The 25,826-nt window shown below is 41.8% G+C and overlaps 1 protein-coding gene across 5 annotated transcripts in view; it reads right to left on the bottom strand.

Annotated features, from left to right (window-relative positions):
* The window catches only part of CIT (citron rho-interacting serine/threonine kinase), a 159,550-nt gene that overhangs the window by 120,230 nt on the left and 13,494 nt on the right, over positions 1-25,826 (bottom strand). For all 5 annotated transcript variants that reach the window (XM_049619259.1, XM_049619261.1, XM_049619262.1 and 2 more), the window contains exons 4-8: positions 20,673-20,774; positions 10,365-10,507; positions 9,084-9,177; positions 2,762-2,965; positions 774-927 (exon numbers count right to left, since the gene is read on the bottom strand). In XM_049619259.1, the coding sequence (XP_049475216.1) occupies positions 774-927; positions 2,762-2,965; positions 9,084-9,177; positions 10,365-10,507; positions 20,673-20,774 (697 nt within the window). The remainder of the gene's footprint in view (positions 1-773; positions 928-2,761; positions 2,966-9,083; positions 9,178-10,364; positions 10,508-20,672; positions 20,775-25,826) is intronic.

Raw genomic sequence — 25,826 nt, 5'->3', positions numbered from 1 at the left:
GGGGGGGGCTGGACAGAGGATCCAGAGAAGGCTCTGTGCTGACAGCAGAGAGGCTGATGCAGGGCCCAAACTCACCAACTGTGAGATCATGACCTGAGCTGAAGTTGGATGCTCGATCGGCTGAGCCACCCGTGTGTCCCCCAAAATCACCAATTTGTAAAAGCCCAAGCATTTTGGTTTTGTCAATAATAAATCAAATCTCTGTTTTTAATGAATTTCATTTTCACTAATTGATTCCAAAGCGATGTATGTATGAATGAATCTGCTGTGTGTGTCTATGTTACAGATTTTACAGGCTTGCAAGCAAAGACAAAATGTTTCCGGGGAAAACATGAACACAGGGAGGCATTTATGGGTTTCGTGCAGGCTTGGCCATTTGCAGAGCAACCTGGCACTTTGCCTCATTTTTGAGTCTTTTTTCCCAATCTGTGAAGGAAATACATACGTCCACTTTTCCTCTTAGAAGAAACTCTGTCAAACCAACCGGCAACCCTTGAACTCCATCAGTCTGTTCTTCTAACTTACTGAGAGATGATGTGAAGGCCACTTAAGCACAGAGTTTGATAAATGACCCCATTCTGTGCAAACAATTTTAAAGAAGAATTACCACTTACAGACAGCTACATCATTAGCCCTTTCTATCCCTGGAGATAATTGAGGCCCTTATTTATATAATTTATACCACCTTATGCAGGCCAGAATAACTTCAGAACATTCTTAAGTGTTTACACTTAATCTGAACACCAGAAAGGAAGGACCGCAGCCCTACTCACAGTTACGAATGTTATTCCAGTCGATTTTGGAGAAGAAAGGGTGGCAGCAAAGGCCTTCAAACTTCAGTCTCTCTTTCTGGCCACACAACAAACTCTGAATCAGATCAAGTAATTCGCTGCTAACTTTTGGATCATCTGGAAACTTCAAAAACCGCTATTCCAAAAAAATAATAATTATTATTTCCTTAGCAAATTCAGTTTCTCATGTCCCCCCAAAAAAGTATTTCTCATATATGCAAGTTTCTTTTTGTTAAAAGGAGGAAGTTTTGTGCCCTCTTAACTTTGGACCAAAGGCATGTTCCCAAAATAAATGGCTTGTTCACATCAATAGGCCTAGTTCCTTTGCAAGAGTTCAATATCCTTCATGATTTGACCTCGGTCCTCTCTCTTGTCTCATGTAGCTACACTCCCCATCTCACTCTTTGCTGTCCAACAACGATGAGCTATTTAAAGCTTCCTGAACAAATCATGCTGTTCTCTCTGCCTAGAACGCCCTCCCCAGCCCGCACCCCTCTTCCACCAGATCACTGCCCAGCTCCACCACCCACCCCCCCGCCCCGTAATCTACTTCTACACAAACACAGTGCACTGTGATTTCCGTGTGATAACAGGGAAAGAAGGCAGAGAGAGCCTTCTGCTCGCTCAACACTGTAAACCTGGTACCTAACCGTGCCTGGTGCCATTCTCTCATCACTGAACGAATGAACTGAAATGAAGGAAATAAATTGGCCCCAAGAATCATCTAAGGGAAAACTTGAACTCAAGAGGAGACTCAAGCATAACAAGTAATATATATATATGTATTAAGCATATAAAATATGAAAATACACATTAAGCATTCCAGAAAGATGAAGTTGGGTGAGTTAGAAAAAAAACTGAAATTTCTCTTCTTCCTTTCAGTTGAAACTAAAACATACATATCTATCATATCCTAAAGAAATGAGCTTAATAGGGGCACCTGGGTGACTCAGTCGGCTGGGTGTCCGACTCCTGATTTCGGCTCAGGTCATGATCTCACCGTCATGAGATTGAGCCATATGTCAGGCTTTGTGCTGACAGTGTAGAACCTCCTTAGGATTCTCTCTCTCTCAAAATATTAAATAAACATTAAAAAAAAGAGAAATGGGGGGGCACCTGGGTGGCTCAGTCGGTTAAGCGTCCGACTTCGGCTCAGGTCACAATCTCACAGTTCGTGGGTCTGAGACCCGCGTCGGGCTCTGTGCTGACAGCTCAGAGCCTAGAGCCCGCTTCGGATTCTGTATCTCTTTCTCTCCTCTACCCCTCCCCCACTCACACTCTGTCTCTCTCTCTCTCTCTCTCTCTCTCTCAAAAATAAATAAAAAAAATTTTAAGAGAAATGGGCTTAATCTATTAGAATATACACTTATTAGAAAATAGTTTTAATTCTACTTCATATACATTCCTGTATTTCTAATTCCTGCCCCCATTTCAATTTTACTGCCATATTCGATAGCCAGTCATACCGAGAAACAGCATAGCATAACATCAAGAGCATGGACTTCCAAGCCAGACTGACTGTGTTATTCTAGGCAAGATGGTCTTGCTTAACCATTGTGTGCTTTGGTTTCCTCATCTGTAAAATGGAAGTAATGTCTACCTCTTCCATTGTTTGAGGATTAGCCGAGTTAATGAACCATATTTCATCAAGTCTAGGACTCAGTTATTCCCTTAACAGCACTGAAATAAAAATGCATTTTATAACCAACGAAATATCATAGATTAATTGGCAACAGTTTCTCTTTTTTAACGTTACCTAAAATAATGGCATAGGCTTACAATGACTGGCAGCTGAGAGTCAATAAAACACAATCACTAAAGCGCTTAGGACAGCTTTTGGCACAAAGTGCTTTATAAGTATTTGCTGTTGTTATTATCCAGCACTACTGATTTACATTACAAAGGTTCACTTGTACATTTTTAAATGACAGCTCTCAATATTACTTCAAAATCTACTAATGGCTCTTTACCTGGAAATTCATGATGTTATTGAAGGTTCTGGCTGATGTTCCCTCAGTGAATGGGGATCTTCCATAAACCATCTCATAAGCAATAACTCCCACTGACCACCAGTCACAATCCAGACTATAGACGCCTTTTCCGTCCCCATTCATCACAGTCAACACTTCAGGGGCCATGTAATCTGGGGTCCCAATCGGGAGTTTTGCGTTCACCTGGAAACCCATAAGCAAAATGAACACAGCAAAACTTTCAATTATTCTCGAATAGATTGCCGACAGCCACGTTTCAGACACAGGCTGATTTGCCACTGATTACTATTCTCCCAGGCACTTAAACCTTCTGTCAAGTGGCACGCTGTCAGGAAATGCAAACGATTTACTAATTAAAAAAAAAAAAAAGTACATAATATAATCCAAAGGCAAAAGGGCAAGAGTTGTTGATGATATACGCCCTTTGGTTACACAAATGAGAATTGGGGAAAGAACGGAAGGTGTCTTTCCTGATACATGTTACACAGTATTTCTCTTACTTACGAAAACAGCAAAATGATAATAAATCCTAAAGACGAATCTATAAGATCTATCTACCCATTATTAAAACCTGGCAGCTAGCTGGGGCAACACGATATTGCAAACGCATTGTATCTCAAGTTTAAATATTTGGAATCAACATTCCTACTTCAAGCCACCCACAGGGCAAGACATGGTAAGTATCTTCCACCAGAGACCAATGTTAATGAGTTCATTTCCCTCACCCCAAACTCCTGTTCCTGTGGTTGCCTCCCCACTGTTCAGAAATCCACAGCCCTCCAATCCAGTGGCACTCAAGCACCCAACCCTCGCAAAGGTTAGGACAATGTAGTAGGTCTTTTTCCAAAGCTAAATATATCCCGTTTAAAGAACTGTCCTTTCTTCTGAGAACTTGTCCTTCCGGCTGTTTTAGTGGTTACATGTCCTTTGTTTCTTGAAATGAGGCCTGATAAAAGACTTTCTGCCCCCTACCCCCTTCCCTTCCTAGACAACAGAGGAAGTCAGCAACGTTTTCAGCCTTCAAAATTATTTTGAAGTCTTACTGAGCCATGAAATTTGAAGGCTAAGGATCACCTCTCTGACTTCTTCCCTATCAACACAGAAAGGGCCTGATGTTAGTCATATACCGTGTTGACCAATAATCCTACAGCCGTCCAATAGCCCTGCCTTTAAAGAGGTTTCTCTCGGGGCGCCTGGGTGGCTCAGTCGGTTGAGCGTCCGACTTCGGCTCAGGTCACGGTCTCGCGGTCTGCGGGTTCGAGCCCCGCGTCAGGCTCTGGGCTGATGGCTCGGAGCCTGGAGCCTGCTTCCGATTCTGTGTTTCCCTCTCTCTCTGCCCCTCCCCCGTTCATGCTGTGTCTCTCTCTGTCTGAAAAATAAATAAATGTTAAAAAAAAAAAAAATTTAAAGAGGTTTCTCTCACATCAGCAGTTACATGGGCAGAAACGAACTTTCTCCCTATTAAAGGATGTCGAGTGCCCCTGAGTGACCTTAGATATTTTGTAGGTATGGCCACACCTCTTTAAGGCTGGGCTTTATATTAAGAAAGGCAATTTGCTTTGCTTTGTTTTGACCAGAAACTTAGTCCCCTTCTCTAGGGACAGACACCCAAGCTCTTCCAGCTCATAACTTTAATCTTGTCCATTCCTCTGCCCCAAAGACCCACGATTATAGGAAACAGACCCACTCTCCCTACTCCTTCTCTTTTCACCCCTTTTCTCAAGCCCACCATAGGTTTTCCAAACCCTAAATCCAGACAGCAGTGTGATGCTGTTATTCTTTACACCAGTCATCTGTTACTTTGGGCAACAGCATTTCCACTAGGAGGACGCCTGGCTGGCCCAGTCAGCAGAACATGCAAATCTTGACCTCGGAGTTGTGAGATCAAGCCCCACACTGGGTGTAGAGATCACATTAAAAAAAAATAAAATCTTTAAAAAAAAAAGAATCTCCACTGCGAGTACCCACTGGGAAAGCTGGACAGTCATACCGCCCAAGAAAACCAAAGGCCATTGTTGATAGACAAAAGTGGGCAGAAAGGATACCACATCTGGTCTAAGACAGGGTACCTTACGCTTGAGAAATTGAAAGTAGCTTAAGTCAAGAGGAAGCCTCGATGCTGGGGAGCCTGAGCTAAGACTTCTATTTTTTTTGATATGAAATTTATTGTCAAATAAGTTTCCATACAACACCCAGTGCTCATCCCAACAGGTGAAGACTTCTATCTATCTTTTAATGTGTATGTAAATGTTAATGAGCTCAGCACAGGATTCAGATTAAACTACAGGGTTTTAATAAAAACCCTCAATATTGACAATGAGAAATAAAAGTATTTTTTAAATACGAAAACAAGAGGAGAAAAACTGCAATGTCATCACTGATTAAACGCTTACCCTTTATGCCTAATTACCTTGCAGAACCATTAATATGCAATCCTCAAATATGCACTGCTTGCACTTGCTGGGTTTTATTTTATTATCACACTAGATTGTTTGGAAATATTCAGTTCTCCTTGTTTGCAGCGCACGGGGATTGGTCACTTGTTCACAACCAAAGAGTCGAAAGGAACTGGACTGGGTCACGTTATCAGCATGACCCAGCAAAGGGCGTAAGTCACCAATGCTTCATTTTCAAACTCATGATTAGACTTATCCAAGAGCGTCAGGTAACTCCCTAACTACTGCCCTCTAACAGATATGTGATTATACACATTTATGTCTAATCACTTTATAATTTTCAAAATTGTAAGGAAAATATCCCTAGCTTCCCTTATGGACATCTCTGACATAAAGTATATTAAGTACTTAATAGTAATTAACAAAGGCTTTTAATGACAATTTAATGACTGTTAAATTTCCATTAGCTACCGACCTCCAAGCACATTAAACCCATTTAACATGTAATACCACCATCCTGACAAGGATTTTGCAAGATGGTTTCACTCTCTTCTGGTGGGAATTCACAGCCAGCTAATCTGGGTGAGATATTAAAAGTGGAGCCATGTATTGTGGGCCAGCCTGCCTGACAGTACACCATCTGATAATTAACTAGTTAATTTTCACTGTATTGATAAGGAAGAAAATACACCAATTCAGCAGGAGACAATAAGAAAATGACTAGGAGACAGAAAACTGAGTTGTATTTCAGGAAATAGAGAGGTTAAGGCAAGAAAAAAAAGGGGGTAGATTAACTTAGATTCCTTTACAAGCAGAAAGCAGATGAGAAGTAAGAAAACCACCATCTGCCTCCTCCCAATCCCCTTCCCCTAAAATGCTTATTAAACATAAAACTATTTCAGGGCGCCTGGGTGGCTCAGTAGGTTAAGCATCTGACTTCGGCTCAGGTCATGATCTCACAGTTCGTGAGTTCAAGTCCTGTGTCAGGCTCTGTGCTGACAGCTCAGAGCCTGGAGCCTGCTCCGGATTCTGTCTCCCTCTGCCCCTCCCCTGCTCATGTTCTCTCTCAAAGAATAAATAAACATAAAAAAAAATGTTTTTTTTTAAAAACTATTTCAACCTAACTTTCCCCATGTAGCTGCCCAGGGCAGAAAGGAGGGGGGATGGGGGGGCGTATCTCACTATGTTGTTCCTCTTGGGGAAAAGGAATAAAAGCTTTTCACTCCTACATAAATCTCAAAAAAGTCTATCTCCTATGAGTTTCCAACCACTAAATGAGGCTGATTAACACTTAACATGCTATACTGCTCTTTGTTTACAATCTCCTTACAAATGTTTGTGTGAGAGCTGAAAGAGACAGGTTGGAAGCTTCACTATTTGTCACTCTTTGAGATTCTAATAAGGTAAGGTGGGTGACCAAAGTCACACCGCAGGTCAAAGGCATATCTCAGTTCAACAGCCAAACCTCTAGGCAGTATGGCCCCGTGTTAGTAAGGAGAATACTCCAAAGCAACATTCTGACTAAGCGGCTTGGAATAACGACAATGGAAGATGGAAAACCCTATAGATCTAAGAGTCACAAATACCTAAAATTCATAGATAATATTTGTGAGCAGTAGGGAAAGGATTAATTGATTTTGGGTAACATATATAAATTTCAGTAAATGTAGATTATATATGGTATATTTTGAGTATAATACAAAATATATTCTGAATACAAAAAATATTCTGAACCCCCTTTTCACCTAGGAAACATTCTACTTAAAGGAAGCATGTGCTTAACCCACCAAAAATACAACATATATTTTTTAAAAAGTATAATTCGATATCCATACTCGACTTCACCTAGATTGTAGATTATTGGTCTTCCATAATTAAATGGCCTTTGCACTGAAAACAATGCTAAAAATTCCCTCCTACGTGCTTGTCACATTCTGGCCCTAAAAGTACAAAGTTCTGGAGAGGAGACTCTTCCTCCAAGAGAAGAGGAGATGACTGTTCTCATGTGTTGGACTGAGTGCCGTCTTTCCTTCACCAGACTAATCAGGGATTGAGCACTGAGCTGCAAATAAACCTGAGTGACCCTGGAGGGCTCCCTGGAAGTGAAGGTTGTTCCAATTAGAAGAACTAAAAAGGGTAGTCTGAAGCCCTAAAAAACAGAAATCTAAAATGAAGTAAAGTCCAGTCTCTCCATCAAGGGCTCTGAAGAAAGTGATTCCAGATGCACAGATCAGGCCTTACTTTATTCCCATTTATTTACCAAGTATCGACTTTGGACCACAATCTAGTTTTCCACGTAGATTTTCTTATTGCAAGCACGTAGTGCTGGCTCTCATTAATAAGCTTTCTGATGTTTCTCAACTGACTTGCAATCGTTCTCAACCAGGGGTGATTTTGTCCCCAAGAAACACTGAGCAATGTCTGGAGAGATTTCTGGTTTTCACAACTGGAGGGGAGGGTGTTATCAGCATCTAGTAGATATGTAGCTAAATATCCTACAATACACAGGAGAGCCCCCTGCAACAAAGAATTACCCAGAGCAAAATGTCAGTGGTGTTGACCATGTACCTATGCTTCAATTATTAGACTATGTACCTATGTTTCAGTTTATTTCTAGATGCATGAGTTCATTACAGTCACTCATGCAATGTACAAGTTTTTCAATCCTAGATGATAAAACTTTGCATTACTTTTTTCCTCTGCTTTATTCCAGTAAATTCAAAACTTAAGTTTTCATACCTGTTTCTGAATTGCACATAATTTTTAAAACATAAAATGCTTTGATCCTATAACCTAATTCTCATTGTAATGATCAAGTAGAATCAATTACAAGAACATAATTTGGGAGGAGGGGAACCAGCACATAGGGAGACTGTTTCTCCAAGGATCTGAACACCAAGCAAATTATCTCAAGTAGGCCTCAGGTCTGCAGAACAGGGTGGCCAGCCCCTGGAGTGCAAAGAGTTAACATAACCCCAAGCCTTTTCCTAATATCCACCTAACAATATCCATCTTTCTTCCAAGGAACTTGAGCAAAAAAGGCAATTTTACATATTTCCCTTCATAAGGACTTAACTCTTAGAGGCTGGAGGGAAAGGGGGCATTTTAAAGAATAACCTCCCTAACCTCTGAATTTGTGCATTGTAACTAGAATCAGTATTTTACTGAGAAAGAATCAAATGCCAAGTTCCTAAGAATTTTGTCCAGGTCACCAAATGACTCCTTTGCAAAATAAGTCTTTAAGTCTAAGTTGATTTTCTCGTAGACCTACCATTTTTTTGCATAGTTGCCATGAAAATTCACACTTTAGTATATACCAACTTTATTAGATTTTTTTTAATTTATATATATTTTTTTGCTTTGTCATCTTTTTCTAAAGTATTCTTGCTCTTGGTTTCAGCAGATACCCTCTTGCCTTCCCTTTTAGCAGGTGGAATACAGCGTAATTTTTACCAAAGATCCAGGACATGGAAATACATTTTCAGCAGTAGGTTCTTAATGCTTAAGGATATTTGTTTAAATGTGCCAGTGATTTATTTCAATTTTGCTGCATAGGAAATAGAAATTTGAGATAAAGAAGATGATAGAAGGCAATCTATAATAAGGAAAATGAAAAGAAAAACAAAATAAGCATTTTCCCTTTTTAACCAAACTATTAAGGATGTTCCTAAAAATGTTTTGTAGGGTATTAACAGATGTTATACATAAAAGGGTATCAAGATCAAGTAAGTCTGGGAAACAGCTCCTATCCCCCTATCCCCACCCATGGAGAAATCCTGCCATATACTGGCAGATGAAGATTCCAAAATGTTGCTCAAAGTTTTCCCATATTTTCCAAATTTACAAGGACCACAAAACACTTTGTAGCATAATCTCTATTAAGCTATCTTGCTCCATTTTGTTACCATCTTATTCGAGCTCATTTTAGCCGCTGATCCAAAATCCACAAGCTTGATGTGTCCTATTCGGTCAATGAGTATGTTCTCAGGCTTGACGTCTCTAAGAAAATCAGGGCCACAAATTAGTATTGTTTTCTCCACGCCAATCAGCAAGCAACTGTAAACCTAGGATATCAATTCAGCCAAGAATCTCAAGGTCTATGTTCTGCTATACATACCTCCTGATTGATAGATATAAATAATAAGCAAAACATTCTGCAAAACAAATTTAAGAAAAAGAAGGAGAAGAAATAAAAGGAGGAGGATGAGAAGGAAGAGGAGGAGAAAGGGAAGTAGATGGAAATAGAAAAGAGCAGGAGGGAGAGAGGAAGGGAGGAGAAAGGAACAAATCTAAGTTATCAGATGGATTATTTCTCCTAGAGACACACATTTTACATTATGAAAGCAACAAGGGGATTTGCCTAAGGTCATGTAGCTAAGTCAATGGAAAAACCTGAGATTCTATTCGAGGTCTCATGACTCCTGGCCTAACTGTGGTTCCATTCCCACAACATTCTCTGAGGTACATAAAACGTCACATGAGCAAGGATGTAAAAAAACATTTTTCAACAGAGGGTGGAACACCTGTGTGAATTACTAACTAATTCTATAAGGTCAGAAGTACAACTCCATGGGCTTCTGCCCCTACACGGTATGCCAGTTCCTTCTGCAAATCAAATTCAGTTCTTCTACCATGTAACCTGAAGAACCCACGCAAGAGTTCTCAGTCTTATCAGCTACATTAACAGATCTTATTAGCAAACTTGAGAACGTTATAATTATAGATCTATTTCACTGCTGAATGAGTAAGCTGAAAGGTCTGCCATTTTGGAAAATATACTTTCAGCCATTTACAGTTAGGACTGGTTAAAATTTGGGGGTGTCTGGGTGGCTCAGTCGATCGAGCGTCTGGCTCTCAGTTTCGGCTCAGGTCATGATCTCATGGGTTCACGAGTTCAAGCCCCGCATCGGGCTCCACACTGACAGTGCGCAGCCTGCTTGGGATTCTCTCTCTCTCTCCCTCTCTTTCTGCCCCTTCCTACACACTCTCTCTCTCACTCTCTACCCCAGAATGAATGAGTAAATAAATAAATAAATAAATAAACTTAAAAAAAAAAAAAAGACTGGTTAAAATTTGGAGGGAGCGTTATTTTGATGCTGAAATCATTCATCCATTCATTCATTCTACTGTGGGACTTGTTAGGTGATACAGATAAATTTTCAGTATACTACCTGAGTCTCACTTACCGATGCACATATCCCATCTGATGAATGCTGTGAACAGCCAAAATCAATTCGGCTAGGTAAAACTGAATCGTATTTTCATCTAATTGGTCCTCGTATCTGTTCAAAAGTGACAGCAAGTCCCCTCCAGGCTGATATTCCATGACCTGTATAGAATACCAAAGTTATTAATTCTTCATACACCCCAAAAGCGAATGTCTCAATTAGAGCCTCAAATGCTGCCTGACGTGTTATAATTACAACATCTCCACAAAGCAACCAAGATGTGAGAGACGTATTGTAAGTCACGTAGGATGAGATCCCTGCCCTAAGGAAATTACATCCAATACCCAAGAGAATCACTATAATGAAAGACTAGTCCCAGACACCACGCACAGTGTTTGCAAGGTAAGCTTGAAAAGCTGAATTAAATCCACCCACTCACCTACCCACCCACCCAAGTTGACACCCCAGACATTCCCTAGGATTCGGTACACAGTGTAGATGGAAATTGCTGGAGGGCAACAAACCCTCTGGCATCCCTTCTGTATTTCTCTCGGCACCCAGCAGAACACAGGAAGGGTGCACCAAATGTGATACAACCTTTTCCTGCAACAGTCATCTGACCACGTCTGTTACAAATTTAAATGTGAAATATATACTCTTTGACCTAATAATTCCACTTCTGACCACTTATCTCACAGGAACTTATAGTAGTTTGTAGATCAATAAGACACACAGATTCACTGCAGCATTGCTTGCGACACAGGAGAGAGAAAAAGCCTGGAAATCACCCAAATATCCATCATTAAGAAATTCCTGAAATATGACATATCTAAACCATGGGAGAAGATGTAGATATGAAAAATGAACAGACTCCCTTTATTCATACTGCCGTGGAAAGCTGCCCATGATAATATAAAGTGACATACAGGATAAAGTACAACCTCTTTTTTCTGATAAAAAAATTATTACATTTGTTAACATATACATTATATTATGTTTGAGGCCGGTTTGCCTGGGTGGCTACAAACTGCAGCCTGGTGACTTAAGCTCTCAGCCTTTCAGTTTCATCCACTGTAAAATGAGGATAAGACTAATTCCCTCGCAACACCCTGCCTGGCACCAACAAGGTCTTCAACTGCCAGTCAGGAGTCTTCCTTTCCCGACCTTCACTGCATAATCCTTTCCTGGCTGGGAGAAGCCGGTACACATTTCGACCACTCTTACTCAGCTCTCTCTCGTCCTTTGCTCTGATTTCCCATTTTGTGAGCCACACTATAAACGTCTTTTGTTTTAAGTTGTCTCAAATCCTTTCTGGAAAGAGGCAAGATCCAAATAAACATCTTAAAAAAAAAAAAAAAATACTAAATCTCTCCAGCTACTGCATTCCAGAAGCCAATTTTGGGATGTGAATTCTCTCCCTCCTCCTCCAAACTCCTGTTTGCTTTTGGTCCAGAATTAGAAGAAAGCTCTAGTCGAGTGAGACATGGAGCATCTGTACATTCCGCAGAGGCCCCAGGCTGGTCCAGTAAAGATTCTGCCCAGCACCGAGTCAACCCTACCCCAGAGACCCCTGGAGGAGCCAGTGACCTGCATGTCCTCCCCAAGGGCTCTGGGTCACCTGGGAGTCTCCCCCACTCATGTGGCATCTTGCATGGAGCAGAGAGTCAACCAGATACTGGACAATTTGAAGAGTAAGGTTCCATTTGCACTATAATTATTGGGGAAAAAATGATTTATGAACTAACAAGAAGGGTGAAGTGTAGAAGGAGTGGCGGCTAAAATGCAGCCTTTATTGCCCCAAAATTCACAGCAGATTGAAAGCTACCAGTCCCAGTCCTAGAAGAACCCACAGGAGCCACCTGGCTGCCTAAAGCTCGCCCACTCATCCCAACCTGGTTCTCCACAGGCCCTAGTTATGTCGGTGAATGTTAATTTTTATATCTGTTTTAAACATATATTGTCATTAAAAAGGTCTTAAATGCCCTCTCCCCTCCCCAAAAAAATCACCAGTAACAACAGAAGTACTCATGCTTTTAGAACGGAAACATCTTAAAATAGGAACAATGCATATTTATGACGATACATCGCAGTTAAAAACTTTCTAACCTGGCTCTATTAAAGATGTGAAAAATAGGGGCGCCTCGGTGGCTCAATCGGTTGAGTGTCCAACTTTGGCTCAGGTCATGATCTTGCAGTTTGTGAGTTCGAGCCCTGTGTCAGGCTCTGTGCTGACAGCTCGGAGCCTGGAGCCTGCTTTGGATTCTGCGTCTCCCTCTCTTTGCCCCTCCCCTACTCATGCTCTCTCTCTCTCAAAAATAAACATTTTTAAAAACTTTTTATAAAAAAAAAAAAAAGATGTTAAAAATAGAATGGCTGTAAGTTTAAGGATGACAAAGTCAAACATATAGCACCCACTGGCAACTTTTAGGAGCTCACAAACTGACCGCTCTGTAATACTTCACAACTTCACAACTATTCCTGGAGACTCTATTTTGTAATGACCAGTAAAATAGTTCAGAAAATAAGAACCATCTCTTAAAAGGCAAAAAGATATGTATTCTGTGTGCTTATTCAGAAGATCCAATTTCCTGAGCTGAAAATCCCCACCAAAACTAAGATCAGTCTTTTCTGAGTCAAACAACTTTTCATTTCTTCAAAACCAGGGTTGATTGGGAAGACAAGTGACAAAAATTACAACAGCTGCGAGGCAGCATGTTCCACAACGTGGGACAAAATAGACACGAAATGACAAACCCCTAAATAGACTGGGTCCTTATCAAAGAACTAATCAGGCTTGAGCCACCAACACGATCCCACATTACCACCCTAAAAATTCAAGTGCCCACCGTTAGAGAACACAATTTGGACATTTACTGAGTAAATCTGTTATCCCCATCCCAAAGCTATCCTGCTGGGGTACAGTCGCTCATTCTGCCAAAATGGGGAACAGGGCTTGTGTGTGGTCAACTCAAGCTTAACCAATCATCTTGCTGTTAAGCTTAGACATATAGAACAGGACTTGGGCACTTTCAGAAAACACCTCTGGACTTTTAAAAATGGTACCAAAGCAAGAGGCTCCAAAAGCATCATCAAAAGTCAAAAATTAAGGGGCACCTGGGTGGCTCAGTTGGTTAAACATCTGACTCCTGATTCCGGCTCAGGTCACTATCTCATAGTTTGTGAGATCGAGTCCCATGTCAGGCTCTATGCTGATGGTGTGGAGCCTGCCTGGGATTCTCTCTCCCTCTCTCTCTGCCCCTCCCCAGCTTGCTCGCGCTCTGTCAAAAAATAAACATAAAAAAAATTTTTAAAACAAAGTCACAAATGAAGAGCCTTTAAATCTCCTTACCAGATGGCTTGCTATGAACTAAACACCAGGGTCAGAAGAACACGATAAACCATTAAAGGCCAAAGTCACCACCCAGGCTGTCCCAGACAACCCATTCACAGCACCTGCTTTTGTCCAAAAGTGTGACTCCGTCCAGGACTCTGACTACTCAGAGATGCCTGGTGAGGCACTGATACCCCCAAAATGTGGCTTGTCAAACCTGCCTGTCCATCAGAATCACCCAGGGAGGTGCTTTTGAAAAACAGAAAAAAACACATTCATCAAAAAAAAAATTTTTTTTTTGAGTGCCTGCTGTGTGTCAGGCACTATTCTAGATATAAGGAAAACAGCAGAGAGTAAAACAGACAAAAGTCCTTTGCCTTCATGGAGCTGGAATTCTAGAGGAATGAAAAATAGCGAACATTAAGCAGTATGAAAGGGTAAAGTAGGTTTCATTCTCACCCCAACCGGTTATTCAGGGAGCTTGTTAAAAATCCCAGTGACCGTGGGTGAGGTCCAGACACCTGCATTTTTAAGGAGCCACCGGGGTGATTCTGACGCAGCCAGCCCAGCACTGTACTGAGACCCGCTGCTGAGGAAGTTGTGGAGACAACGTGGCTCCCTGCTTCAAGCGGGTGAAAAGTTTCTACAGCAAGAGGTGCCCTTGATACAGCCAACACTCCTGCTGCTTGACGTGTTTTTCAATGACTACCTACAGCCTTTCTGACCATCACGACGAGATCACCAGCAACAAAGAGCCGGAAGGTAACCAGTCCGTCAGCACAGAGGCAACAATCCTCCACGGATGGATGAGACATGTGCCTGCCCGCAACGACCAGCTGCAGGTCACCCAAATGGCACTCACCAAGGCATGGTAATCAAAGGCTGGGCGACGGGAGGAGGAAAAGGGCCCTATAGGGAAACAGCCCTAAACAATGCGGCAGCCCTGCAGATGGCAGAGAAAGCACAGCAGCTGACAAACAAGCCTGGCTTGGAGCTATCACAGACTTGCTCTTTTAAAGCAAAGACATTCAGGCCAACAGAGACAAACCCTTCTAATGGCAGCAGCTGCAGATACTAATTAAAGGGCAAATCTTACATGTGTTCGGTTTGGAAGGAGTAGAGGCCTCTCTGTTGGTGTTTGCAGCTACACCCCAAGTACAGGGATAGCAAGGGATAGCAATGCCCATCAGTTGTGTGGCATTTGAAACAAAGGACAAGAGTGTGTGTGTGTGTGTGTGTGTGTGTGTGTGTATGCGCACGTGCACATGAATGCACATACATGCACACCTGCATGCGCTCATATCCATATGTGGGGAAGGGGTGAGTATTTAATAGTCCTTGTACCCTATTCCAATTTGCACAGGGTGTCATTAGAAGCATGCTGTGCTGGCCACCCTTTCAGCAACGTGCCCTTGAAATGCTTGCACTACAATCAGCCTGCCTGAAAGTGCCACGGAAATGTAACAATGGTGTTGGCATCGTTATCTGCCCTGTGGACTGTCCCTGATCTTTGGCATCTGGGAGGAAGGAAGGGCTTCTCAAAGCAGAGTGGTCCCTGGCAGGGACTCTAAATTATTCTTCATGAAAGGCAAGGTCACCGAGAGAAAAAGAGAGAAGACCCTTTTTTTTTTTTTTTTTTTTTTTTTTTTTCCAGAAAATAGGAATCCCAGCCTGATTCATCCATCTATTCAGAAAAATCCTCATTGAGCACTGAATCATCCAGCGTCTTGGCAAGAAACAGACTGCACACTCAAACTAGGTAACTGAGGACATGAATTAATGAAGCACCCTGCCCTGGTGAAGAACCCTGGGGCTAGTTAAGAGCTGGGGAGTAGGTACCACTTGTCAACCTGAAAGAGCAAAGAGCAAGGGACAGGATCTGAGAAACTTCACCATTGTTGAAGGAGCAAAAGGAGGAAGAAGTAGCCAGAAATTAACTGTAACTACAGCCATAGGACCATGGTTCTCCAAGTGGGGCCCCTAGACTAGCAGCAGCATCACCTGGGACCTGGTTGCAAATTCTTGGGCCCCATCTTCGATCTACTAAGCCAGAAACTGGGACCATGGGACAAGACAAACTGGGACAATGGAACAAAATTGTGACGACTAAGACTTTAAATGCATTCAGTTGAAATATGCCTCGAAAGACCAGGACATAAAACAACTATTTTGAAGGCACAAGGAACCCCTCCAAGGCAATAACATACTCAGCAACTGAATTGGGGTCAATAAGAGGTATTAATATCTCATTTCACCAATGAGAACATTGAAGCCGAAAAGGCCAATGACTCCAGAGAGACCAACCAAGGAAGAGTAATAAAACAAGAACCTATATTCTAAGTAACAGCTTCCTTCCGACGGGCAGCCAGCTTCCAAACCCAGGCTTCTGAAACGGCAACATGAGAACATGCTGGTGAGTTTTGAGACATGCCTGAAAACTGGATAATCTTTTCTGAGAGATCAAAACAGCACATGTCTCACTGTCAAAACTATCATAAGCTGCCACATTTTACGAAAATAAACAATGAAGTTGTATTTGTTAACTCTCTCCAGACTCCCAGTGTCAGCAGAGGCTAGAGCCCAACACCCACAGGCCACAGGGGTCACTGTCTAAAAACAGCCAACCTCCAAACTGTCCCTACAAAGGAAGGAAATACCACCTGTGCAACTGCTTCGGTGCAAAGCGAGACAATATAAAGAACTAATCCCAAGCAGGACTTCAGAACCGGGGACGGAACAGAAGTGCTTTGGGATGTGACAGTGTAACATAATGGGTAAAAGTATGGGAGGTGGATCTAGGGGGCCCGGCTTCAAAACCCAGATCTCTTATTGCCTACAAAAGTAGGTGTTTTAACCTCTGTGGCAGACTACAACTGGTCCCCCAAATCCATTCTTCCTGAAGCTGGAGAATGACCATGCCACTAGATGGTATAGATATAAGGTCATATGATCAAGTTCTAGTCAATAAAATAGGAAAGGAAATGATGTGCCCCACTTTCATATCTTTCTAAGTAAAAGGAATTTGCTTGTTCTGTCCTCTACTCCTTTTTCCTACCAGCCAGGTGAAATGAGAATATGAAATACCCGACTTCAACCACATCAAAGAGGACAACATCCTAAGGGATGAGGAGCCACAAGATGGAAGGAACCTGGGTCCCTGGATTATCACATACAACAGAGCTGCTCTGTCAGTTCCGACTGTATTTTGGTATCTTTTTGTTACAGTAGCTTAGTCTATACCTTAACTAATACATCCTATGTGCAACTGGGGGAGAAAAAATTGGAATGAACAGAGGGAAGTCAATGTGAGGCCACTGTAAGGAAAGAAGATTCATGGATCGGTTGTGACTCAGAGCAAGGGCAGCCTGAAGACACATGGCATGAAAAACATCAATACAAAGCCAGCAAGCTTTAAGAATCCCACAAAGGGCTTAGATGCAACAATACTACAAGTGGTGAGTTGCAAAACAATGGTTTCTTTGTAAAGACCAGCTCCTTCCTGGAAGGACACTGGTGAAGGCATCTGTTATACAGAATTGAACAGATTTCACCATGAACCAGACCAACAAAGCGCTGTTTCCATGGGCTGCCTGCCAGAACACAGAACTAGCCTTGTTATATAGAACCAGACATTAATACAATGGACTTCATTGAAATTTTCTATACGCCAGAAAATGGCAAGCCACATTCATTGGTATGTAACGACAAATAAATTTTTAACCATCAAATTTCAAAAGGATCCAAGTTCAATTTCCCTGCACTGCACTCCAAATTTTGAAAATCCCACTGGATCTAACTTGAATTACATACTTTAGAGAATAAAACTCATACTACTCATGTGTGATTTCCATAACACAGTAAGTAAATCTGTATGTAAATCAATTTCTATGAAATTAATCAGACATTCGTTGAATAAACGCATCTTAAGCATTTACTTGGGGAAGCACCACAGGAAGCAAGGGAAACAGAATCCCTCCATTAGTGGAGGGAGGTGTAGCCTGGTAGGGTAGCCCAACACCCACTCATGAAGAGGACACACAGGGTGTTATGAGTATGCAGCCAGAAGGGCAACCCTCCCGGAAGAAGAGAGGCCAGGATGAGTTTCTGGAAGAAGTGATACCTGGCCCAAGTCCAGAAGGAGAAACAGGAGTTAGCCTGGGAAACAGGGAAAGAGGGAACAGCGTGGAGAAAGGTCAGAGGCCAGATCAAAGAACCAAAGGAAGGTCAGGATGAATGTAAAGTAAAAACAAAGAAATGGTAAGCAACAAGCCTAGAGGTATATATGAAAAAGGCCTTGGAAACCACATGGAAGAGTCTGGACTTTATCCAGAGGGCAGCAGGGAGTCTTAAAGGGTTTTAACAGTGGGATGACTTGGCTGCAGTGTGTAGAAGACCTGGGGGAAGGGCAAGACAGATGGCAGGGAGAACACTTAGGAGGTTACTGCAGTAATGCAGGCAAAAAAAGATGGCAGCAGGAACTCACCCAGTCGAAGCAAGAATGGAGAGAAGAGACAGCTTTGAGAAATATATAGGTCACCGATTCCTACTTGTTTTATTCACTGATTTCTAAATGTATCTTCAATTAAACTGCATTTGCATTACAAGTGAACGTTCAACTGCCAGGGAGCTTAGGATAATTTATGTTTCCCCAAACTTCAAAGGTTTGGTGATCTATAAGTGGTCAATAGATACAATGGAATTTTGGTACTTCACGATACCAATATAGATCTATGGTCCCCTTATCTTGTGGCAGAATGTATTTCCAGATGCAGAAATGTTCAGATTTTAGAAAAGTAAAATGGTGCATTTACTTTATGTTATCTAACACCCTAGGGTATGGCTTGAGATATCACCCTGTAATCAAATGCAATCAAAATCACAATTTTTTGGCAAAATTACAAATAGTCATACTAAAGGGAATGAAGAAGAGATTCAGGTCAGGTTTTGCTGCCAAATAAGTAACTAAGGAACTTGAGGTTATTCAGAGCTCTGGGCATTTCAGAACTGCAGATAAAGAATGGGGGATCTATAATCATATCTTAGTTCCAATGCTGAGTTTGGATATTTATAAGAAAACTGTACCCTTAGCAAGCATTTTACTCCAAATTACCAACATACTTGAGAAGAGAATGCAGACAGGGAAATAATTACAAGATCCCATCAGCAATACCCAACTGAGCTATGAAAGAAGGGTGTAAAAATGTCATTGCAGCCAGGTATCAATGTGCTGAGGCAACTAGAACTCCAGGAGACAGCTGTTTTGAGATCATTCCCCTCTTGTAAGATGGCGGCTAGAAAACCTGGAAAGATGGTCATTAAGCTAGGAATGCCAATGCCAGGGGCAACATCCAGATGGAAGCCCCACGGACAAAAGGCCCAAAAAAGGAAGCCCCCTGCCACTGGGAGGTCTCTTAGCAGAGGAGAGGCTGATATTCCCAGACCATAAGGCATTCCAGTTAGGCTGTGCCCAAGCAGAAGTCCACAGCAGTTAATTACACGATTAAAAAGAAAAAGGGAAGGTCTACCACTAGGACAAAGTCAATTGGTAGGGATAAAAATGGTGGCACCAAAGAGGTTAAAATTTTTGAAATGACCAGGTATTACCCTCTTGAAGATGCACTTTGAAAAGTGTTGAGCCATGAAAACAAAAATAGAAACAAAACTACTAGTCAACACAAAGGAAACTACGAGCTGGTATCACTCCCAGGGCCACTCTGGTCATCCTCATTGGCCACCCGAATACAAGCAATGTCAACCACCAGTTGTCATCACTGTTACATAGAACACTTAGAATTTGTCATCACCTCTACCATGTGGTTAGTGCAAGGCCAATCTCCTAATGCGTTTGTATGTAAACATTCTTGCTCAGAAGGCTAGGTGGGGCTGGGGCTCAGAAGGCTGTGGGGGGTACTTCTCTACCAGCAATAGGTTCTCAACTAATAGGAAACCAAATAAAGTGCTTATTACAGGTCACAAATAAAGGCAATAAAGTCCCCCAAAACTATCCAGTGGAAGTTTGAGATAAATTGGAATCCAACCCTTTCTTACCCTTTCCTCTTACATGAGCCTCTATAAGAGTTTCTCTCCATTCAAGGTAATAGTATGATAGTCTTGTTTTAAGGGCTTAATCAGGAACAAAAATTGTTTCTGGGATAAATTTTTTTACTTTAGGAATCTAAGCCCCCAAGAACCTAAACAAGGCTCCAGAATTAATTTTAGTATTGTGAAAGTTATGCTACATGTACATCAGAAATACTATGGCATTGTTCAAAAGAACAAGGCAGATCTGTATGTACTGACATGGAAAAATGTCCAGGGTAAATTGCTGAAAGGCAAAAAGCAAGCTGAAGAAAAGAGTAGAAAGTAATATACAAGTTTCATAAAACAAACTATATACATGTGTTATAAATATAGACATGGAAATATTTTTTCCACGAGGGTCAGGAAGAACATACATAACCAATAATAGGTTCCCCTAGGGAAAGGGATTAGAAAGAAAGGTAGAGAACTTTCCCTATTTCATACAGTTCTGCAGTGTTTGCATCTTCTTAAAATAACTGTGCATTATCTCAATTTTTAAAAATTAAAAAATTTAAATGATGTTCACTAGACTTAGTGGTTGATCATTTCGCAGTATATACAAATACTGAATCATTACACTGTACACCTGAAGCTAATGTAATGTTGTATGTCAATTATGTCTCAAAAAAAAAAAATTAAAGCAAGAGTCTATTAAAGGTAGTATCAGACTATTTCCAAATAAATGATTTCTCATTATTGCCCTTTAAGCCACAGCTACAATATTCAACAATAAATGGGGCTGTTTCTAAATGGGATAGCCCTTCATCTTTAGGACAAGGAGAACAGGGAGACACCTTAAAGTCAGGACAGCAACTCAACAGAGCATATGGACAAGAAACACATCCAATTCTATGTCTATGATATCTGAGTATCAGCATTGGACTAATTCCAGAGAGATGGATGAAAAGACTCACCAGATAAAGGTTATTTTTGTCCTGAAAGGCGTACTGTAACTGGGGAATCCAAGGGCTTGTGCTCTGAGATAATATGTTCCGTTCTTCCTCAAAAAATGAAACCTAGGGGGAAAAGAAACCCTTTAGACAATTATAATATAAAGAACAAAGTGTTGGGGGAGGGGTGAATGTCCCAACCTCTCTTTTTTATTTATTTATTTATTTATTTATTTATTTATTTTTTATTTTTTATTTTTTAATATATGAAATTTACTGTCAAATTGGTTTCCATACAACACCCAGTGCTCATCCCAAAAGGTGCCCTCCTCAATACCCATCACCCACCCTCCCCTCCCTCCCACCCCCCATCAACCCTCAGTTTGTTCTCAGTTTTTAACAGTCTCTTATGCTTTGGCTCTCTCCCACTCTAACCTCTTTTTTTTTTTTTTCCCTTCCCCTCCCCCATGGGTTTCTGTTACGTTTCTCAGGATCCACATAAGAGTGAACCCATATGGTATCTGTCTTTCTCTGTATGGCTTATTTCACTTAGCATCACACTCTCCAGTTCCATCCACGTTGCTACAAAAGGCCATATTTCATTTTTTCTTATTGCCACGTAGTATTCCATTGTGCCAACCTCTCTCTTTAAGCCTAAACTGATGTCTCTAGTTTAAGAAAAGAAAAACCATCCCTTAGCCCAGCACTCCACAAATTTCATTCATTCGTCTACTTTGCTCATGATTTTTGCCAGATCTGTGTATTATCCGTCCAATTATTTACTTTTGTCCTTAAAGCAACTCACTTCTTTTGAATCTAAATATCTCCCTCTTTTTCTTCTTCACCTTCTCTCCCTGAATAATTCAGTCCTAAATCCATTAGGTGGAACAGAACAAGGTAAGCATCCATAACAGGTAGTAGGGAGAGTGGGACACAGTGGCCCAGAACAGGGTGCCAAGCCCAAGCAGGGTGAGGAGGGCGGCAACTATGTGTGGGGGCGGGGGGGCAGGGGGAGGCAGTCCAATATCAGGTATCAAGGGCCCAAATAGGGTGAGGAAGCCATCCACATGCAGCGATAGCCTGGAACAGGGCATCTAAGCCTACCAATGAGAAGAGTGGCAGCAAAGACAGTAGACTGGATACACAGAGATGCATAAAATAAGCTAAGATATTATGGGTGATATCAGAGAAGGGAGCTACAAACACAGAAAGGGTGAACACTAGAATACACTCAGGGAAGTTGGACTGGACCTGGACGTACTGGTATGAACACATGGTTTTTCAATATACAGAGATGGAGAAATAGAGAAATAAATGTGTGTGTGTGTGTGTGTGTGTGTGTGCGCGCGTGTGTGCACGCGCACGCAAGTAGCTATATTAAAAACCTGAATTTCTATTCTCTAGCTCTGCTCACTGAAAGGGATCTGGAAGCAGTGACACTCCAACAGCAATAAGGACACCTAGTACCCGGATCTTGGTTTCTAAATACCATTTTACACTAAAAGAAACAGGCACCCTTTGAGAAAGGTCTGATTGCAAGGGTGGGGCAGGCAAGGTAAAAGTACAAGAGCTTTAACATCTTGCACCAGAAAGACAGTAACTCAAAGATGGGGATGCGTCAAAAGACACAGAAATCAACCTGAAGAGATTCTCATGGCCCAGCTTAGAGGACGATTTGAGTATAAAAATACATAATGACAGGAATGGCTTCTAATTCATTGACTTAAACAGGAACATGCAAGTCCATACAGCTATAAATTAAGAACCTGAAAGTTTTATGAGGATCGGGTATTTCCACAGTCTGAAAGCACCTCCCTACAGAATACTCATGTAATGACGAAGAAGAAAGGGGTGGCCCTACAGTGGAGAAGCACGGCCGATACCTAAGTGAACATCGACATGAATGTGACAAACTGAAATGGGGTCACCCGGTGGGACTCAATGAGAAGAATAGAACATCTTGTCTGTGATATTCTTGCCAAAGATCTATAACCTGAATGAACCTGAGCAACATTAAACATATCTGTATGTTTACAAAATAACTGGCCTGTAATCTTCAGAATGGCCAAGGTCATGAGAGTCCAGGGAAAACTGAGAAGCTGGTCCAGACTGAAAAAGACTAAAAAGACAGGACAACTAAATGTGATGTGTGATCCTGAGCTTGACCCTTTTGCTCTAAAAGACCATGAAACAGTTGGTGGACCATGAACGGGGTCTTAGGATTAGATGGCAGTAATGCAGCATTGTGTCTTTTCCAATAGTGATGGCTGTATTGTGGTTCACAGGAGAGCGTCCTTCTTGTAGGAAATGCACACTGAAGTATTTGGAGGTAACAGGGCACCACTGGCAACATGTTTTCAAATGGCTCAGGAAGAAAAAAGTTGTTCATAGTTTGTGATAGTTTTACATGTCAACTTAGCTAGGCTATAGCACCCAGCTAATCTCAAGCATTGCTGTGAAGATATTTTGTAGATATGGTTAACAAGTCAACATCTACAATCAGTTGATTTTAGTAAAGGAGATGATCCTTCCTGGGTGGGTCTCAGCCAATCATATGAAAGAACAAAAGTGAGGCTTCCCTGATAAAGAAGAAATTCTGCCTCAAGTTTGCATTATCAGTTCTAGTGCAAGAGTTTCCAGCTTATTGGCCTCCCCTACAGATTTCAGACTTTACAGTCCTTACAATTGGGTAAGTCATCCATACACATGTATGTATGGATATTCAATGTGTATATGTATATATATTTAATGTGCATATTTTTATATATTATAGAATCCTGGCTGATACACTGTGCTTGCAACTTTTCTATAAATCTGTGACTATTTCAAAATAAAAATTATTTAACTTTAGGGGCACCTGGGTAGCTCAGTTAAGCGTCCGACTCTTGGTTCTGGCACAAGTCACGGTCTCATAGTTCGTGAGATCAAGCCCTACATCGGGCTCTGTGCTGACAGAATGCAGCCTGTTTGATTCTCTCTCTCCCTCGCTCTCTGCCCCTCTCCCGCTCTTGCTCTCTCAAAATAAATAAAACTTCAAAAAAGTAGTAATAATTTAACTTTAAATATGCCTTCTTCCATTTATTTTAACATCTATAAAACTCCCAGGTTTTAACACGCTAGTTAATATTAGACTACTAAACACCTCAAAATAGTTTTGTCCATGTACTACCTAAAATCATCTTGCATACCACCAGTGCTATATCGAACACATTCCAGAAACAACCCAACTTCTGTAATCTCCTGCACCTGATCTGTGGTCCTTCTTTCCTGGCACATAAAAGGTGTTCAGTGAAGGTTGGCTGAACTGAGAAGACTACATCTTCATTTGCTCACCATTGGCTCCTCATCTGACCCCTGAAGCCTCCATTAAAATAAAGTCTCAGGTGCCTGGGTGGCTCAGTCAGTTAAACATCTGACTTTGGCTCAGGTGATGATCTCACGGTTCGTGAGTTCGAGCCCCCCATCAGACTCTGTGCTGACAGCCCAGAGCTTGCTTCAGATTCTGTATCTCCTTCTCTCTGCCCCTCCCCGACTTGCACTCTGTCTCTCTAAAAAATAAACATTAAAAAATTATTTTTATTTTTTTAAAATAAAATAAATGGTCTCTGAGGACTCTTCTGGTTCTCACAGAGCCCTGAACAGGTGTGCTGGCCTCTCCTAGGTGATAGGTCTTGCTTACAGGATGTTGCCTCTCTCTACCTCCTTCTCTGGCATTTCCTTTCATTCACACCCTGTGCTGGTTTTTCTCTTCTCATGCCCTTAAATTATGGAGGCTTGCCATGGCTCAATTAAAGACTCTTCTTTTATTCACCCTCTTAAGGAATGGTTGGGTAGCTTTTATTAGTTCCTGGATGTGTATTAATTTTAAAATCCCCAGCCCACACCTCACACAGGGTCATCGTGAGTCATTCACCGGAAGGAAGGCACCCTATCTGCACATCTCTGTCGCTTGCCTGCAGTGCAGTATATTAGATTGTTTTCTTTTTACATGCACTACTTCCCACCTAAAACAGAAGCGTGCAAGGTCAGGGCTACACTTCAGGCCTCCCCTCAAGGACCCAGAAGCACACCACACACAACAGGTGCTCAGTAAGTTTGTACCGAGGATAGGTGGCTGCCTAGATACTGGGAGGTTAAGTGAACACCTCCCATTCCTCCCTTCCAAATGATCGGCAACGTCCTGTCATTTCTCCTTCCTGTGAAGTAGCTCACATTTCACTGCTAAACACAGGCTACATCATTCTCGGACTCTGACAAGCAGCTTCCTGCCCTCCGCTGCTTCTTTGACTGGAGGCCACGCAAAGCCACTGAGTCCTCAGACTCTGATCCCAACCTCCTCCTTCCAAAAGTGCAAATGATCCCCAGCTGCCTCACAAAGTGAGCTGCCATTCCAAACAGTTCTTGGGGGAATGAGGAGTTAACATTTAATAGGTACAGAGTTTCTGTTTGGGAGGATGAGAAAATTCTAGAAATAGTGGCTATGGTTGCACAACATTGGTAAATGCACTTAAGGCCAGTGAATTGTACCCTAAGAAGGATTAAAACAGTTAAAACCCTAATTAAATAATCACAACCCTAATTTTAGGGGCACCTAGGTGGCTCAGTCAGTTAAGTGCCCAACTTTGGTTCCGCTCATGATCTCATGACTCAGGAGTTTGATCCCCGCATCGGGCTCTGTGCTGACAGCTCAGAGCCTGGAGCCGGCTTCAGATTCTGTGTCTCCCTCTCTCCCTGCCCTTCCCCAACTTGCGCTCTGTCTCTCTCGCTCTCTCAAAAATAAAAAAAAAAAATTTAAAAAAAAATTTTAAACAGTAAATTTTATGTTATGTATATTTTGCCACAATAAAAAAAGGTTCATCAGATTTCCCACCAATTACCCTCTCCCCACCCAAATGTCTCATTTCTCCCCATTTCCTAGTCCCATCTGTTCTAAACCACTAAGGAAACACACACACACACACACACACACATCTGTACAGCATTCTAGTACTCAAACCTCCAGAACGTCACACATACACTTCCACCTGCCACACTCCTGTCACGTCTCTCCGCCCAGAACCTGCATTCGCTTTCAGCAGTGTGAACCTCCCCTAACCGTCCCTGGCTCACTCACATCTCTCCTCACTCCCCAGCTGGTGAATTTGCTAACTGCTCTCCCTTCTGTGATGTTTAGCTGCT

The sequence above is a fragment of the Panthera uncia genome (genome assembly GCF_023721935.1).
Source record: "Panthera uncia isolate 11264 chromosome D3 unlocalized genomic scaffold, Puncia_PCG_1.0 HiC_scaffold_8, whole genome shotgun sequence".
NCBI lineage: Eukaryota > Metazoa > Chordata > Mammalia > Carnivora > Felidae > Panthera > Panthera uncia.
The sequence above is the reverse complement of the archived record's forward strand: the minus strand, read 5'-3'. Positions and strand labels throughout refer to the sequence as shown.